This window comes from Pieris napi, chromosome 24 (assembly GCF_905475465.1).
Source record: "Pieris napi chromosome 24, ilPieNapi1.2, whole genome shotgun sequence".
NCBI classification, from domain to species: Eukaryota; Metazoa; Arthropoda; class Insecta; order Lepidoptera; family Pieridae; genus Pieris; species Pieris napi.
In genome coordinates, this window is record NC_062257.1 from 1554317 (window position 1) to 1574212 (window position 19896).

Genomic DNA, 19896 nt, shown 5'->3' on the forward strand with positions numbered 1-19896 from the left:
TTTGGCTTCTTTTGTACAAAATGGCTGACGACGAACAAAAAACATTACATTTGTGTTAGAAGTGGAAAAGTATCCTTGCTTGTATAATACCACACTATCAAGCTACTCTCGCAAGACTGAGACTGATAAAGCATCGGCAGAAAGTTGATATTCGTCTCGATGTAGGGATATATCCACATAGTTCTCCTTTTGCGCCTTCTTCTTTGTCGAAGATACAAATACATAACCACAATTTCTTCGTCACTCGAAGAACTCATTCTGCAGACGTCTGTTCTCAAAGAAAACCGAAATGATTGTGTTTGCAGCGTGTGTGGAAAATGGTTGAAACTGGTTTCAAATCAATAATTTCAAAAGGGTTTCGTTGCAGTTGCGTTTCACCGTGTGTTCTGGGCCTTAAAAACTTAAGTCTCGAATCTGAATCTATGATTTTCTATTTAAATTTAGTCCAAGAAGTCCATTAAAAGGACGATGAAAATAGTAGTTAACTGTCATATAATAAAGGGTATTAAAATATGAGTGTAGTTTTTTGATAAGATTACACTTTAATACCTAATTATATGCAGTTGCATACACTACTTTATTTAATCTCATGGCTATAGGTTTCCAAGTCATAAAGTCTTGGTAACATTTTTCGTACGCTTTTCTGGCAAAAGACTATACGAGTTAACTTTTCATCGGTATCGTCGGTGTTGCTTGACATTTTTGCTACTAAAGTTGTATCTAACAAAATATTACTCAAATTCGTATGTACTAAATAGCGCCAAAATGGAAAAAGTCTGTTATTGGTCTATTCGCTCGGAACCAGCGCTCACCACAGATTATGTGTACTTAAATTGAATTGAAACCTCCTTGGTCGGGACTCAATGTACTTTAATAATTAAAAAATATTTTAAAGCATTGTTTTGTTAGGAGAATAATGCTTTAATTTAATTTTTTAATTTCCTTAAAGATTATATTTAAAATATGCCAATAAAAGTCTGTATTCATAATTAGGATATTGCCGAATGAGATTATATAAAATACTTTTCAAACTTGATAGAGCCGCAGAAAATAGAAGAATCTGTACATCTAATAATGTATAATACTTTTTTAGGACCTGGATAAGCTGGCCGCACAATTGAACGAGTTGGGCGTGGTCTCCGGCAACGAGCCACCGAATCGTCCTCCACGAGCACCAGCTAATGGACAAGGTGTGGTTTATGAAGGAATCTATATATTTATTCACAAAAATAAAGGGCCGATCAAGTATTACGTAAGCAGTGTAGGGTGGAGGGGGGGGGGGTCTTTGATTTTATTTTATGGTGATTACGTCAACAGCAATTATTTACTTTTTACACATATTAGGATTCCTACAAAAAAATAATACGTTTACATACTATTATTTTTTAGAGCTTTGCTTAATCTTGCTGACAAGAGGAGAGGGGGGGGGGGGAATAAATTGCAGTTAACCTGCTTACGTAATACTTGAACGGCCCCTAAGCCAATGCGATAATGTCGAAACATATATAATATTAAATACATAAGATACACAATATCGCTACTGTGAACTCTGCGAACATATAAAGATGTCGATGGTGGAGATACCAGCAGCAACGTCTTTGTTAATCGGGGATCTGGTCCTTGGTTATATAAATCAAATTTCAATTCAATTCTAGATGATATCTATAGGTGCCTAAGTAAATACATAGGTGTATGTCAATGAAAACTGTCCTAAGTTTCATCAAAATCGGTTCAGTAGTTCACACATTATCGTAAATTACAACTTATGGGGTAAAAGAATGAACCAAGTTATAAAAAATAATTCAAACTCAAATTTTATTCATATAAATAACCAAGTACCCTTATGAACGTCAAAAAAACAATATTTATTACCAGTTCGCAAGTCAAGGGCGTAGAGCGGGCGAGAAGAACTGGCAAGAAACTCTCTGCCACTCTTTTTAATCGCCAATGATTATTTTAATGTTTTATCGATTACAAAATATATATAAAGAGTTGGGAGCGTTCAAGTATTACGTAACGCGTTTTGGGAGGGGGGGGTCCTTTTGTAAAACGTTTTGATGCGAGGCGGGGACACGCGTTATTGTTAATTTTTTCGACTTACACCACATAATATTAACTAAAGAGTCACTAAGTGGTCACGAAACGTTTTACTTTACTTGAGAACAGTACTTTGCTAGGGTACTGAAAAACGTTACGGCGAGATAAATGGGGGGGGGGTGTCAATAAAAATTGCGTTACGTAATACTTTAACGCTCCCTTAAGCATACGGACTTCCAACAATGAGTCACAAAGCGCACTCTTTCAGGCTACCTGCGTACACGTACGTATACGCCCTGAACGAGCAAGTATTTGTGGTTGCGTGCGATTACAGTTACAATTTCAATAATACTAGCAGACCGGCCAAGCGTTGCTTTGGCTAAGGTTTTTGTTATATTAATTAGTAGTAAACTATTCAAGGGAAACGGTAGGAGAATACCAGTCATGGGGACCACCATGCTTTTTTGGTGGTTATGCCATTAAATTGTAGCTTTTGTGAAACGTTGGTACTTTCAACACAGCGCCATCTGTTAGAATTGTGACTATCAAATAATTAACAAACAATTTGCAATTAAATAATAATGCGGGTATAAATTGAGATGTAAGCTATCATATCTTTTAAGTTAGATCAAATCGCACATGGTGTGCAAATTTGATTGAAATTGGTTCAGTAGTTTAGGAGTCCATAGCGGACAAACAACGTGACACGTAATTTATATATATTAAGATTACATTTGAAACGTTGAGACAGTAAATATACTACAAACAAGTAGTATTGCTTCCAGGTCCACCAGTGGAAAGAAACCCACCAGAACCGACATTCGAAGAGTCCGACAGCGATTCGGATCCAGATGAGGGCGGGGGTCGAGTGAGAAATGATGGGACGCTGTTGGCCAGTGACCCACCCAAACCGCTGTAAGTAATATTTAAAAAAAAATATTGGTTGTTTGTAAAGTAGGTTTACGATCGAGATGTTTACGTGATAACGTCTTATTGGTGATATAAGTTTTTGGGAAGTAAGGAATTAATGAAGATAACAATTTTTTCAAATTTTAAATTACATCTATCGTTTTATTCACACTTTTGATGATAAATTTCGGGTGTAAAATGACAAGTTTACTTATTCGACTATGATATACATTTTTCTTCATACATTCACGGAATGACTGGCAGCGCTCGAGATGAGACGGGAGATCGGTCCGTCTCTCTCTCGTTATACCTGCGATCGCGCTCGTGAGGTTTTGGTGTGACACAAGTTTCTGAACATGTCACCCGACTAAAACGATTTAAAGACGTTATCACGTCAAAATTTATATATATTAAATGCTTCTAATTTTACATTTAGTGCTCGTTCAGACACGGCGGGAACCGCACGATTTCAGAATCGCATGGAAATCGCGCGGGTCTTATTTGTATGAGTTATTAAGTAATCGTTCAGACATACCCGCGCGGTTAATCAAACCGCACGGTTTCCGCAACCCAACCACCAGAAAATAGAATCGCGATACTCCCGCGCTGTTCTATTACTATGAAGATCTTACTCAGCGTTCATTAGCATTGCGGGCACAGCGCGATTAACACGTCATAACAAGAGCACCGTGAGCTCGCTATCGCTTCGACACTGAGTTATTTATTGATGAAGTGGAGAGTTTTTCTTCTGGTAACACGCTTGCCCTCATATGGGTTTCAGAGATTGAAATATCTTCCCTGATTAGTTCAATGAGTTCATCAAAAGATTTTATTGACATTCTCAAATAGTCAAAATAAATTCTCTCAAACATTCTTAAATTGGGATATAGTGTTACAAATTTACCACGTGTCAGTCGATCCTCTCTGAATCTGCCTTTTCTTTATTTTCTGTATCAACTACAGACACGTTAGTTACTCTTCGACTTCCATCTTGAAACTGATCGCTAACTAACCGCCAATGTTTGAACAGTCGCCATTTTTGCGGTTCAAACCGCACGATCTGACAATCGCGCGGTTCCCGCTGTGTCTGAACGAGCACTTACTGCCAGTTTTCAAATCAAGGGCGTAGAACGGAAGAGAAGAACTAGCAATAAACTAATATAATAGGGAATGACAGTGACGGTAAATAAAAGTCTTTGGAGTTATTGTTGAATTTGTATTGTTTCTTATAAGACCAGATAATAATAATTAAAATTGCGCCTGGTATAAAACTTGCGCAATGATGTAACATACCGCTGTTGAAATTCTTTCAACATTCTTCACTTATTCTTCTTGCCTTAATATATTATTGAAATAACTTTAAAACAAATCATCATTATTTTATTGAAGTTATACTTCTTTAGGCGCGTTATGAAAAATTGATGAGAGTAAATTTTTACGATTCGCGCGCATACCGTCACTATAAACCGACACCCTGTAGCTATAGACAACATTATTTACCTAGATCAATGTATTAAATACCTTTTTTTCTTATTGTTAGTGTAGTTTTCTCTACAAACGTAGAATAAATGTTTTGAAAAGATTTTTTTCTTGTTACGCCAAAGAAGTATAACTTCTAACGCGTGTACATACACATAGTACATCTTAAATCATGTTGTTCATCAAGTTCATCGTATATTTGAAAGCATTATCATGATACTAACATGCTACCCTCATTTTCTTTACGTTGCGACTTTATTTTGTTCATACCCTCAATTTTGTTTCGCAATATTTTTCCATTATCACCTTTCTGTTTTCTTCCAACGCTTTTCCCTGCTTCGTACATACAATCTTCCAAACCCGTTCCGGAAATTTAATTTCCATCTACCCTATTTTCAATAATGAAACCCATTTCACCATACCTTTGTCAACGCTTGGTTCACGTCACCTCGAATTTCCTTCCTTTTTTGGTTTTATTTCGGCTTGTTAGTCCCGAATTTTGCTATAGGCCGGGACTGTCCGCGGTGTCGGAAGACGGCGCCGGTCCCCCCACTCGCCCCTTGCCCCCAACGCCCGACGACGATGACCCCCACGCTGATAGAACGCTAGTTAAGCGGGTGAGTTTTTTAGGATTTTGGAGCAAAGTCTTGTATTATCGAGAGATATTTTCTCAAAATGATTCATATTCATGATAATGAAAAGCACTTATTTGAAACATAGTAATACGTATGTAAAATTTAATATTTGTGACATATTTTTGACAATTGTCACATCTCGATTGAATCTTATCCTTCTAATGGTGCGCTTACACGAGGGCAATAATTGCTCGGCGATACGAATGGACCGATCTGGAGCAATTAATGGAGCAATTGCAATGAATTCAATAAATTATTTCGGCGATATTGCTTCTAATTGCTCCAGATATTTCATATCGCTCAATGTCGCAGATTCGAATTGACGAATATCCAATGGACTTGGAAATTCCTAGCAATTTTTGTATATGTCTCATTCGCACTTGTTTGTTTTGCGGCTTGCCGTCTTGCTTCCGCGGGGACAGCGAGAGGTCTAAATAATAATAATTTCTAATTACTTTATTCAAAAGTAATTCAAAGTATGTTCGTGACATTCTAGTAAAGTTTTTGAATAATATATTATCTAATTCTTGAAAAAGAAACAATTAAATTAAAGAATTAAAGAAAAATTAAAAAAATAATAAATTAAAAATGTAATTAATAAATTATTTTTTTCTTTAATTGTTTAATTTATTTTCACAATGAAAATTGCGGCCTCTTTGCCAAAAACGATCGCACCCAGATTTGACGCACCAGACGCCTATTCCTTTTCTTTCTTTTTTGTTTTTGATTAATAATAAAAAAAGCGCAACAAGCCGCCGCAGCAAGAAGAATGTCGTCCATAGCGAGCGAATACGGAAATGCTCGTGTATGACAGTATTGCCTAGTTGATGAAGTTGTGCCATATCGCTCAATATTGTATTGCGCAGTATTGATGCTTGTTGCCGTTGCCGTAAATTGCTTGATGTAGTCGTGACGTCATAATTGACGAGTATTGACTGGAATTGAGCAATTTTAATTGCCCGTGTAAGCGCACCTTAAGAACTGGTAACAATATCGTACAATTTACGTTTATTTTTTCTTTGATCAGGTTTAAATACTGTTGTATATGTAATAAAGTATTAGCAGTGGTATGTTCTATAATAAAAATGAGAAATATTATCACAAGTACAATACTTTGCTCCCAATTATTTGGCATGTATTCAAAGTTGTTGAAGCTGTTTGACCCAACTTACTTATAATGTCTAAATAACATTTAAATTTTTAAAGTTGTAAAAACTTTATAAGTAAGAGGGCGAGACATTTTGAATCATACTTTTAACCTATCATGTGAGGTCTATTAATTTTTATGGTTTTGATCTCTCCCCTTGCAAGTGCTAGGGAGCGTTCAAGTATTACGTAACGAATTTTGGGGGGGAGGGGGTCCTTTTGTAAAACGTTACGGTGCGGGGAATTGAATTACGCGTTATTGTTAATATTGTTTTCGACTTTCCATTACTTTACACCACATAATGGTAACTTTTAGGTAAAAAGAAGTGGTGTAGGTGGTCATGAAACGTTTTACTATTGGGTACAGAAAAACGTTACGGTGCGTTAAGTGGGGGAGGGGGGGTCAAGAATCTCCAAAAATTGCGTGACGTAATACTTGAACTCTCCCTTATCTTCCAAATTTATTTACATAAACAGTAGATATGGTTTATGGTATATCTCTAAATATTTATGGGTGGGGTAGTACAATTTCACGCCAAAATAGTGAGCAGAATTTTTTTATAATTTTATTTGTGCTTTTCATACTAATGTTAAATCAGAGGGAAAACGACAAGAGGCAGTCGGACGTCGACGAAGCCGTCCTCTTAAAGGATTGGGACTTTGCCAGATTTTTTCCATCGAAAAATAATAAAGAAGAGAAACAGGATCCCAGCAAGGAGACGGCGAAACGAGCACAGCTCCAACGTCAATCTAGAATTGAGGAAGACGGCTGGGCCAAATACAAGGCGATCGCCACGCCCCCATCTCGTGTCAAATTCCCAAAGACAGACAAGAGCACGCAGGAGAAACTCACAGACATTATGAAGTTCAAAAAGGAACAGGAGGAGCTGAACCCTCCGAATAGATTTTTCAGAGGCTTCCGAAGGGAGAACTCCGACTTCTTTCCACTTTCTAGTACGCGCCATTCGGCTATTTACATTCCGAAGCACGAGGCTCCACCGGGCGCGAATAAACAACGTTCCAGCGGTATTTTCAATCACACAAGGAAACAGAGCAAACCTCAAATACCCGGCGAGCCTATCCTGACGGATTTCATAAAAATGGACAGTTTGAAATTCGTGCAAAAACCTAAACCCGATAGGGCTTCCAATCCAATTGACGCGCTGAAAAGCGTTGCCGAATTAATAAGACAGGACAGCGAAAACAAAAGCCGCCAGAGTAGCCTGAACAGCGATTCGCCAGCCACGAGCATTTGCTTTGAGAATACACTGGATCTCACTGCGAACACGTTGAGCAAAGAGAACGTGGCGTACAAACCACGCAGAGAGAAGACCGAGTCTGATATTGTGTTCAGAAGGAATTTGAATCGGAACGTTGAGGTCCTGTCGAGGCAGGAAGCGGTTATTGCACAGGACCAGGTAATTGCTTGGGATAGTTAACATGTATGAGGTAACAACTAACTTTGCTATGCTATGGGTTGTGGGTACAAGTTCAATATCGCTCGTGTATTTTGGCGTGATTTAGATGAGCTATGCAGTAGTTTCCATTAACAAAGCACCTACTAATATTTTTTAATCTGTGCTCGACCGTTTCCTGCCGAGATGAGAGGAGATGTAACATTCGGGAATGATCATTAGTTCACAGAAGCTGGAGGATATCGTCGTGTGTATGTTTTGTGCATGTGTTTGCTAGTGCTGATGCAGAATTAACGCGCTCGATTTTGAAGTTCACTTCGACACTAACGGACGGAACGATACTTGCACCATCATGCTGTCCAATGCTCATCGGAGGCATAGCGTCAAGTCTTGTTTCTCTTATTCATAAGCCGTCCATAATCACGTGATTTTAACCCCCCCCCCCTCGTGGGGAGGTGTAAGATTTAAATATACCCCCCAAGTCACATGTATGTTTTAGTATCAATGGGGAATCTTGGTTTTTTTTTAATAGTATCTTTAAATATAGGTGTCATGATGAGATGGTGTAGACAGAAAGGTTGCAGGTTGCTTTTGCGTTGTTTGGTCTATGGCTGAATGACCAGCGCTGTGGATAACATCTACTCCACAGCATAATGCTGAGCCAGGGCTAGTTACAACCGTGTGTGTGTGTTTCGTCTATGTATATAAACTTAATATTGCTGTAATCATGCGACCATAAGACTTTCTGTCAACACTAACTCCCCGCGTTACTTCTCACCCCCCCACCCCCTCATGTTTTTGCCTTTCTTGCCTCACGTGATTAATGGACAGCCCCTAACACAACCATTAAATATTTAATAATTTCACTGATAAACCAAAACGTTGAGAGGGGTTTAAAATTCACTTTGTTGAACATTGAAAATCAAAATGGCGGATGTATGTAGCTTTGTTTTTTAAATATATTTTCTAGCTAAGGACCTACGTATATGATAAGGTACCTATTCAATATGTTAGAGAATGTAAAGAGATGTGTTAGGTAATTGAGGGAAACGGTTTGTCAATAAGAATCATTTAATCATTGCTGGTGAACAATTTTAACGGGTAGTTTTGGGTATAAGTAAAATATTTGAAAAATTCGCACTCCTCATAGGGCCGTTCAAGTGGCAATGAAGGTAGTGGCTCACGCACGAGCTCGGTGCTCCCCGATCTCTTGAGCCAGGCCGGCCAACCCACCACACCACCGAGACTCGACAAGTCCACGAGCGAAGAGGTAAATATCGTAATTCGTATGGGTTTTAAATCGTGCCGTTTATCCACATCGATCATTTTGTGTGCTTAATTTTAAGGTGTTAGACGCTAGACTTTGAAGGGGTTCCTAAATATATTTAGAGATTATTAGTTGGGAGCCCAAGCAAATTACGCGCTTATATAATTTAGTATTAATTTAATAAATTGTCAATCATGCCCTCGCCAACGGAGCAATGGTCGCGGCTGTGGCGGAACTCCATAAATCGTGTAAGTACGAACGCAGACAATGCTTTATCGCGTATAGAATGTTGATTCATATCTTCTCTTTTCATTTTCATAGCTTGACTTTACGGGGGAGGGTTTTTTTTTGTTTATTCTAACTGGCTATGATGATCTATCTCCCTTCTGTGTACGAGAACAGTAGCGTATACTAATTGACGGTCGCATGGCTGGATTTGTTACACGAAAATCTATGATTTTCAATTGCAAAGTAAAAATTAAAAACATTTCTTAAATTAAATCAAAGAATATTTTTATTTATCGATAATGACAATTGTCGTTCAATAGCGACCTGTTTCTTTAAGCGATACTGTGAGTCAGTGATGCCAACTTGTGGGATGCAAGCTGTCTTATGGCCGATTTACATTATCTTAGTGTTTAGGAGAGTGCTTTACTATAACTTGAAAGGCAAGTTCTTTAGTGCTTTAGTGCGATGCGAGTGAACGTTTACATTTCTTCCAGTAGAGTATCATTACAGCGCCACAATGAACGCGCAACGACGTCGGCAAATACGCTCTATTCTACGCAAAATACTAACTGTAGTTATGGAACAAATAGAAGACGAGATTTTATTCGAAATAAATAAACTAAATATAAATAATAAACAAAATAGCTTCTTTTAAGGCAGTGTATGCCGAATGCCTAGCCTGTTTGTTTTTGTATAAATTGTTTTTAACGTTCCACAAACATTCGTGAACAACATATTCAGACACAAATTTGATAGTTGTATGTTCCGACCATTTAGCCATCTTTAAAAATCAAAAAACACGCACGCGTTTCACGGCACTTGTGCACTCTCCTAAAGATTTGACTAAATTACGTGTTTACACACAACGAGGGAAGATCTCGGGGGGTGCGCGGGCGCGGGAGGGGTATCACTTGAAACAAAAATAAAAAGCGATTCTATTTTGATTCAACTTGAAAGTCAAGTAGAACCGTACTAAAGCAAGTAGCATTTACTAAAGCAAGTAGCGTTTACTAAAGCAAGTAGCGTTTACATGTTTCAACTAAAGTACTATCCTAAAGCACTCTCCTAAACACTAAGATAATGTAAATCGGCCTTTAGGGGTTTTTAGGAGATACATTTATTTGAGTATTTTCGCCAAAAAGTATCTAAAATTTAGCATAAGTTTTTTAAAAATACTTCACACAAACTAATAGTACGACAGTTAAATTTATACACGTGTCTTTTGAAGTAATGTTCTATTACTAGCCGGTAAGAGCGTTCCTGTCATGAATATTCGTATTTCCAGTAAATGACCCATTATAAGGGGAATAATTTATTGAAATGTCTTAATAAAACAATGATACTAGTATCTAGAAAATACAGTTCTAGGCTTATAAATGTGACACAAACTTAGGAAGGATTGTTACCTGTGTTATTAATATAATATCTTTTAAGATACCTATAGTGGTATTTTTAATTAGACGAAGTCAACTGACGTTTACGGTGTTGTCAGTTTTTAATTAAATAAAAATAGTGTTGTGACAAAGTAAAAAACCCTGAATTAATGATCGGTGATGGCACTAGTCGCCGCGCCGCACTTTGTAATAAAACGTCAAAAAACTGATTGTAGTTACTTAGTACTAGTACCTAACTTATATCAGAGCACTTTTATACAATTTTGAAATAGAAATAATATTCTTTTATTGTTTGAAATGATTAACTATTCACACTCATTGTTCATTCATCTGATTGAACAAGAACTGAACGCATCACTATTACCTACTTTAAATATGGCAACATTATTTTACAAAGTGACATTAGCTACTGTCAGTTGGCATCGTCTAATTAAAAATACGACTATAGCAAACCGAACCGTTCGATAATTAAATCTTTGCTATTGTAATTAAAAATGCATGATTTTTATTGGATATTAGTAGATGGTAAAGTAATACGCACCAATAAAGTAATGACAATAAACACAAACCTTACAATGTACGCCGGTCAAGAAAAGTATGTGGCACTGTAAGGGCTAACTGAAGAGGTTAATTTAATACTAGTGGCGCCATCTATGTGTCAGGTTACGAACTTTGATGATCATCTGTTTAGGCTTGGAGCTTAGAAAGAAAATTCTTGCATACAGTACCGGCTGACTTTATGCAAGAAAAATGCGTTGTCGGGCTGCGCGGTACAAAACTGATATTTGTAGGTATTTGAAGATGGTCCTAAGGGGAATTGTTGGAGTTGGCATCACTGCTGTGAACAATCATTATCATTAAATCACAAATCATTGCCTGCAAACACAATGTAGATGCCGAGCAATAACTTTCCGACGATGTAAACTAATAAGAGGCATTCATTAATTACGTAAGCAACGGCAACGCACTCGCGACCCGTCTGGCATTGAGTGTCTATGGGCCTTAACATCAGATGAACCTCCTCCCCGTTTGATCTATAAACAAATATTATTGAGTAATTCCGGAAAGTCTGACTGTTAAGATTTGTTGTAATAAAGCTGTTTCTTTATTTTTAAGCTATTATTCATTATATTTTACTAACTTATGCAGAGTATAAATATGGAGTAACAATACTTCGTAGCGAAAACATTTTGTTCGAATTACAAAGTCTAAATCATTCGAGATATCGCGTATTTAGGGGTTCAACGGAAGAGAATGGCCATTTTTTTCGACTTACCTACTGAGGATTTCGAGTTATTTATGTCACCGTAAAATTGTAAAAACCGTTAGATTGTAATCTATCTCGCGAGATTGTAAACTGTCGAAAGATTGTGAACCTCAACGAACTGCTTACAAATTAACGTATTATTATTCGGTAGTTACATGAAATTGTTGGGAAGTAAAATTAATCTGTAATTGACCAAAGAAGTTTGAATGATAACTAAGTTAGTGTAGTACAATCTACCGAATAATAATACGTTAAATTGTAAGCAGTACGCTGAGGTTCACAATCTTTCGACAGTTTACAATCTCGCGAGATAGATTACAATCTAACGGTGTTTACAATTTTACGTTAACATTTATAAATATCTATATTCGACTGTAGTAATAAAGAAATCTATTACGATTTGCGTAGCTTCTTGTACCAGGGGTTGCCTCTGTAAATTCTATAAGCCCGACCTCAACAATAACATGTTCCAAGCGATTCCAAAGATGCGTCAATGCAGTTGCTATTCGAGTACGGGCGCTGGTATCTCTAAACATAAATGCGTAATTAATGAATGCTAAAAGGGAGATGGAACTAACCGTATGCCAGATATACTTCGCTTGCCTAACTATAGAATTCTCTTACAGTATAGGCAAGCCATAGCCGGTGGGCCTTCCCCTCATCATCATCACATATCCTCCGTCCAATCCACGCCGTCGAAGTCCTTCGTATCACCCTTACAGCATTCCCCGTCGAACACGTCCGTTGGCTCCCAACAATTCCTTCCATTACAACAGAAGCAGAGGTCTTTCCTCACGTTCGGCTTCGGAGCCGGGTCCACGGGCAGCACGGGCGGTTCGGGCAACGCCTCCAGGCGGGAGAGTCACGTTAATGTCAACGTGACGCCGACGGGACACGACCTGTCGTCCGACACGCCGGAGATACGGAAATACAAGAAGAGATTCAATTCGGAGATTTTGTGTGCGGCGTTGTGGGGTGAGAATGTTTATAGTCTACGTTTTTTTATTTTTAGGATCATACCAAGGATGGTACCAACCTTAGGGAGTGTTCAAGTTAATACTTGACGTCACGCAATTTTTGGTGATTAATGGACCCCCCCCCATGTAACGCACCGTAACATTTTTCTGTACCCAAGTATAATACAACGATTCGTGACCACCGAGTCACTTTTTATACCTATTAGTTACCATTGTGTGGTGTAAAGTACTGGAAAGTCGAAAATAATATTGACAATAACGCGTAATTCAATCCCCGCCACGCATAGTAACGTTTTACAAAAGGGACACCCCCCCCTCCCCTCCCCCCTCCCCCAAATTCGTTACGTATAATACTTGACTCCCTTAGCCAATGAATACTCCATAACAAAAGCACTTTATATATTTATTCTCCGACTGTGCTAAGTACGTGTGTCGTACAAACTTCTCGGAAACCAAAAATCGTATTTAAAAGTTTTTAACTACAACTTTTTTAGGTCTGGGCCTCAGATTTCTGTATCTGTTTCATGATCATTTGTTAATCTAATAGGCTCACCTAATCACCCTCCTGTGCCTGACACACGCCGCGCCGTCGACTGTTAGGGTGGGTCTAAGGACTCTAAGGGCGAGCCTGTTTTCTCGCTATGTTTTCTTTGTTCGACCGTTCCAGTGAATGTTAAATCCGCACATAGAAAGTCTATTGGTGCACAACCGGGGATCGAACCTACGACATCAAGGATGAGTCGCACGCTGAAGCCATTAGGCAAACAATGCTCAAAAGTTTTTAATCAGGTATAAACTGGGAACTGGTCTTTAGTTTCATCAATATCGGTTCGCTAGTTTTTGACATATATGTGTCACCGTAAAATTGTAAAAACCGTTAGATTGTAATCTATCTCGCGAGATTGTAAACTGTCGAAAGATTGTGAACCTCAACGAACTGCTTACAATTTAACGTATTATTATTCGGTAGATTGTACTACACTAACTTAGTTATCATTCAAACTTCTTTGGTCAATTACAGATTAATTTTACTTCCCAACAATTTCATATAACTACCGAATAATAATACGTTAAATTGTTAGCAGTTCGTTGAGGTTCACAATCTTTCGACAGTTTATAATCTCGCGAGATAGATTACAATCTAACGGTGTTTACAATTTTACGGTGACATATGCATCTACATAAGGAGATATACATAATATAGGTAATTTTGACAGTTATTTAAAGCCTTTTTATTTGATCTAAATTACTTTTCCAGGTGTAAACCTTCTAATTGGTACAGAGAACGGTCTGATGCTGTTAGACCGTTCTGGCCAGGGCAAAGTGTACCAGCTGATATCCAGACGTAGATTCCAGCAGATGGAAGTTCTGGAGGGGCAGAATATTCTGGTCACTGTCAGTGGGAAGAAGAATCGTGTACGGGTGTATTATCTCAGCTGGTTGAAGTCCAAGATCTTACGGACGGACGGACTAAGTGATGTATGTATTCCATTTGACACAATATTTCCATTTGATTTGAGATCGTAAGTACACGAAAAAAAAACATGAAAAGGTAGCTTTTCAATTATAGTGACAGATTTAACTATATTTTTTAAAATATTTGGTTTTTATTTTTAATTGAAGATTGGGTTGGGTTTATAAAAAAATCTATTATTTTTTATTCATCGATTTTTCATGCTAAAAAAACAATCGATTAATTCAAAATTGATTTTTTATGCGGAATGTCACATCTCTAATAACCAATAGAAAAGTAGAAAATGTAAGGTTTGTTTACGAATTTCAATACATTACACAATTTTTTTTTTTTTTTTAATACTTGACGCAACTCCGGCGACAAAAATCACTTGGAGGTGTTCCAATCAAGGTCCCCCAAGACACCTGCATAATCAGTATCATCAAATACGGGCGACGTAATTCTAAATCCAACCCGAAGATTGTTTGTTTTTATTAAGTTTCTATCCAAACAACTTACAAAAAAAGGGTGCGTGTACTTATGTACGCGCGTAAGAAGTTATACTTCTTTGGCATTATTAAAAATAGTTTTTGATTGCATGCAAATAATTAATTACAATTAAATAATCAAAGACTGGAAAAGGAGTCATTATAGTCAGTTTACATTTGAAAAATTAAATAAATAAATATTTATTATTATTCTCTTACATAAAGTGTAACATAAATTCTATTATTATTCGAATGTTGTTTTTAAATTATGTCCAATGCCGTAGCATCTTCCGTGGGAAACTTCATTCTGTTAATTTTGTGTCACGGTGCGCGCGCATCGTAAAATTTCACTCTCATCAATTTTTCATAACGCGCCTAAAGAAGTATAACTTCAATTAGTGGGCAACTTCATTCTGTTAATTTTGTGTCACGGTGCGCGTGCATCGTAAAATGTGCTCCTAAAAAAGTATAACTTCAAAAAATTCTTAAGAATCGCTCGAGCCGTTTCGGAGGAGTATGGGAACGAACATTAATAATTTAAAAAGGGGTTGATCGTAGAGGGGTTAAAATTAGGGGTTGTATGTATATTTAATGCTGTATCATTAAAAAAAATAACCAAAAATTTAAAAATAATAATTTAGGGGTGGACTACCCTTAACATTTATGGGGATGAAAAATAGATGTTGTCCGATTCTCAGACATACCCAATATCCACACAAAATTTCATGAGAATCGGTCAAGCCGTTTCGGAGGAGTTTAACTACAAACACCGCGACACGAGAATTTTATATATTAGATATATAGAGATATAGAATTGATTTTCCTGGTCTACCCAAAATGTTGGTAAAATACAATCAAAATGTTGGTCTGTCTATATAATTAATTGTTATATCTCTACAGCAAGTGGAGAGGCGGAACGGCTGGATCAACGTGGGTGAGCTTCAGGGCGCTGTCCACTTCCGCATCGTTAAGTACGAGAGGATCAAGTTCCTGGTCATCGCATTGAAGGACTCCATCGAGATATACGCGTGGGCCCCGAAGCCCTACCACAAGTTTATGGCCTTCAAAAGCTTTGGTGATCTCCAGCACAGGTTGGTGAAAATATTCATAGTAATTAATGACTAATTATCTCTTGCTGACTAGGGGCCATCCATAAAGTACGTCACACGAATTTTATGAACCCCTCCTCCCGTCTTTGTCACAGGTTGTCACATTTTTATAAACCAAACCCCCCCCCCCCCTCCTGATGTGACGTCACACATTTTTAAAATTTATGTATGTATTTAAAAATAATCGAGAGAAAACAGCTATTTTAATTTTCTACTTATTTTTATTAAATAATAATCTCATAAAATCAACATAAAGTCCAACATTTCATAAAACCGAAAAAACAAACTAGTTAGAAATTAATAAACGATTAATTATATTAATTAAAGATAAAAATATTTATATTTTTTGTATATCAATTCACATCCAAACTTTGCGTTTTAGTATTTTAAATTTTAATATGTGACGTCACAAAAGTATTGACCCCCCCATGCCCCTTGTCACACTTCGGTGATACCCTCCCTCCCCATTAACGTGTGACGTACTTTATGGATGGCCCCCTATATCTGGATTCTTTGTAATTTTCGTTTAAATATTTTAAATACAGTGTTTCTATACTTATGGGGCCGTTCAAGTATTACGTAAGCAATATATTGTCTTTGATTTTCTTATTTGGTGATTACGTCAACAGTAATTATTTACTTTTTTTTACTCATATTACCCATACATTGTCTATGGTTGAAAACGAAACGCATTTTCGAGGATTCCCTCAAAAAATTAATATGTTTATCTACTATTATTTTTGAGAGCTTCGCTTACTTTTGTTGACAGTAGGGGGGGATAAATTGCAGTAAATCTGCTTAGGTAATACTGGAACGGCCCCTATATATATAATAATATATAATTATAATCCTATGTTTTAAAATATATAAAAAAAACAGCGGGACCCCGGACCTGGCTATATTACCTATCTTTTTTATTTTGCTAATTATCTGGATTCTTCAAGATATTTTATCTTCATATAGAAAATATTTTCTTTTGTCCAATAAGTAGGTGTTATTAAAAAAAAAATTTTTTTAATCTTTATATATATAATTCTTCTGTGAGTGTGTATGTAACTGAACTTCTCTAAAACGACTGGACCGATTTTGATGAAATTTTTTGTGTGTGTTCAAGGGGATCTGGGAATGGTTTAGATTCACAAATCAGCCTGCCAGATGGCGCTGCAGTCGGTACTTTCATACTTTGCTTTACTAATCGCTTGAAATATCATGCAGGACAACGTCTGTCGGGTCCACTAGTTTGATATAAATTCTTTGTATATTTAAAATAAAATATTGTTGGTATATTCATAAACAATTTGCTTTCTACTCCAGGCCTCTCTTAGTGGATCTAACAATAGAGGAAGGCACCAGACTGAAGGTTATCTATGGATCGGCTGACGGATTCCACGCGGTCGATCTGGACACGGCCAGCGTTTACGACATTTATATTCCAAAACATGTGAGTCTTTCAATGTAACATGTATGTTCCATCAGAGGTATTAAAAGAATAAATAATAGTTCTAAAAAAACTAAAAAACACGCTTTTAAAGCACATCAAACTAAAAAGTGAAAAAAACTTTAGAGGTTTCAAGGGACACCCGGATGGAACGAAATTCCTTTCGATTAATTTATATGTTAATTGGTATAATAATAGTATGATAGATTTTCTCGACACCAATCTTACGACAAAAAAAAAGCCAACATCACGAGGTGTTCCCAGGCGGTCACCCATCCAAGTACTGACCTCGCCCGACGTTGCTTAACTTCGTGATCGGACGAGAACCGGTGTATTACAATAGCAAATAGTAAAAAAGTGTCGTGACAACTTTTCGTAAGAATTTATTCCGTCTAGCCCCCTTTCACAACGCGCGATAAGGAACTTCGTTCCAATAATTCCTAGTTTAGGCTGAAAATGGTAATGAACAAAAAATACTGGTATTATTGTGAAAAAGCGTGGGTTGCTCGATAGACGAAAAATATGGCACAGAGATTCAGATTCAGAAAGTTTTTAGTTTGATGTGCTTTAAAAGCGTGTGTTCTAGTTTTTTTTTAACTATTATTTATTTTTTATTTTTTAGTTATGTTTTTATTTAATTTTTTTTCATTTTTTTTTTCGGATTATTACATTGTCATCGAGCTTTGGCAGGTGCGCAAAGTTTGAATTAAATCTGTCCGTTAAAAGTGGGTCAAAATCGGGTCCGAAGGAGTCGGTTGCATACATACATACATACATACAGGTGAAGCTAATATAAAGCGTGTAAAAAGAGTCACAATCAATACTGCTTTAAAACTTGTTAATACTTTTCACCTATATTAGACATTTCTCGTCCAGACATGCGTTTCTTATTAATGAATTATATGAAAAAATATTTTATCTTAATATATATAAATTACGTGTCACGTTGTTTGTCCGCTATGGACTCCTAAACTACCGAACCGATATCAGTCAAATTTGCACACCGTGACAGTTTGATCTAACTTAAAAGAGAGGATAGCTTACATCTCAATTTATACCCGCAATATTATTTTATTGCAAATTATTTGTTTATTATTTGACAGTCATAATTCTAACAGCTCTGTTGAAAGTACCAATGTTTCTCATAAGCTACAATTTAATGGCATTACCACCAAAAAAGCATGGTCCCCATGACTGGTGTTCTCCTACCGTTTCCCTTGAATAGCTTACTACTATGTAATATAACTAAAACCTTAGCCACAGCAACGCTTGGCCGTGTCTGCTAGTGTATGATATGTTTAATAGACATACTCGTACGAAATTTAATATTTAAAAGCCACTCAATTATTATTCAATTCCAAAATATCTCATACAAATCAAACTTATGAACTTTTTTGAGTTGGTTAAAAATGTCATAAATACAGACCCATATAGTAAAGTTGATATATATATAATAATCTATGAACATACCAGGTTTGATATTTCATGGATATTTTCTATTTATTTTTTTTTACAGAATAATATAATAAAATCTGACGACTCATTGGTCTAGTGGGTTCGATCCCCGGCTGAGACGAACATCGATGTGATGAGCATTTGGTGTTGTGCTTAGGTCTTGGGTGTTTAAATATGTATTTATATGTCTATCTATCTATAATATGTATGTATATCCGTTGCCCAGTACCCATAACACAAGCTTCACCAGCTTAGCATGGGACTCGGTCAATTGGTGTGAATTGTCTTTAAAAAAAATAAAAAAAATAATATGTTACATTAGAACCGCTGTGGTTTTTATAAATGTAATGCAGTCTTGTTAGGAACGCGACAAATGCATATAAAAGTAGTTTATCATCTTACTTTTTGTGTTGGGTAACGTTAGGCTATCTAATAACTAACTGTGTAGCAAATATCTCAGGATTCTCTAGCCTATTATTATTATTATTTTATAATGGCTCTGGCACGATTTGTGCATTAGCCACCGTCAAGTATAAGATTTTATAATTCGTGCTTGCCTTAAAAATTCGACCGTGTCCTCCATGTACGGTTTAAGCACTCGGCCGGTACCGCACAACCCTCCCAAAGACCGAGAACAAATTTAAATTAAATTAAAACTTGCTCTCGAACCGGGAATCGAACCCGGTACCCCTCACCTAGCTGCCACTTAATAAGCCCGCTAGGCTATGAGGCCCCTAGCCTATTATTTTATGTCTTCACATTTATACATAAAAATCTTGCAAAGTATATCAATTAATTTAGCAAAATTTATGTTGTTTAGATTTAATTGCACATTTGAATTTATTAACAAATTCTTTCCAGACCCAAGGTGCAATAGTTCCTCACTGCATCGTACCATTACCGAACTCAAATGGTGGACAACTTTTGCTGTGTTATGACAATGAAGGGGTGTATGTTAACACGTATGGACGTGTTAGTAAGAATATTGTTTTACAAGTGAGTATTGCTTTTATAAAGGTTAAAGCCTTATTTCGGGTTTCAGCAAAATAAAAATAATATTTGTATGTGTCAATGTGACCAATTTTTAATTTTAATTTGCAGAATAAACGGTAGTGTGTAATTTTTAAATATCTGAGTGATTTTACTGAATGAGAGATGAATTTAAAAAAATTGGTAACCAAAATCAGTAATTCTGACTA

At 36.7% G+C, this 19896-nt stretch overlaps 1 protein-coding gene across 7 annotated transcripts in view; it reads left to right on the forward strand.

Moving 5' to 3' along the window:
• LOC125061945 (serine/threonine-protein kinase mig-15) overlaps window positions 1-19896 on the forward strand; it is a 43329-nt gene that overhangs the window by 22364 nt on the left and 1069 nt on the right. For 2 of the 7 annotated variants that reach the window (XM_047667581.1, XM_047667583.1), the window contains 10 exons: window positions 1094-1190; window positions 2823-2952; window positions 4916-5042; window positions 6806-7624; window positions 8772-8891; window positions 12404-12752; window positions 14013-14233; window positions 15596-15786; window positions 17119-17245; window positions 19559-19693. In XM_047667581.1, coding sequence (XP_047523537.1) covers window positions 1094-1190; window positions 2823-2952; window positions 4916-5042; window positions 6806-7624; window positions 8772-8891; window positions 12404-12752; window positions 14013-14233; window positions 15596-15786; window positions 17119-17245; window positions 19559-19693 — 2316 coding nt within the window. The remainder of the gene's footprint in view (window positions 1-1093; window positions 1191-2822; window positions 2953-4915; window positions 5043-6805; window positions 7625-8771; window positions 8892-12403; window positions 12753-14012; window positions 14234-15595; window positions 15787-17118; window positions 17246-19558; window positions 19694-19896) is intronic. The other 5 variants (XM_047667584.1, XM_047667582.1, XM_047667585.1 and 2 more) reach the window with 5 other exon arrangements.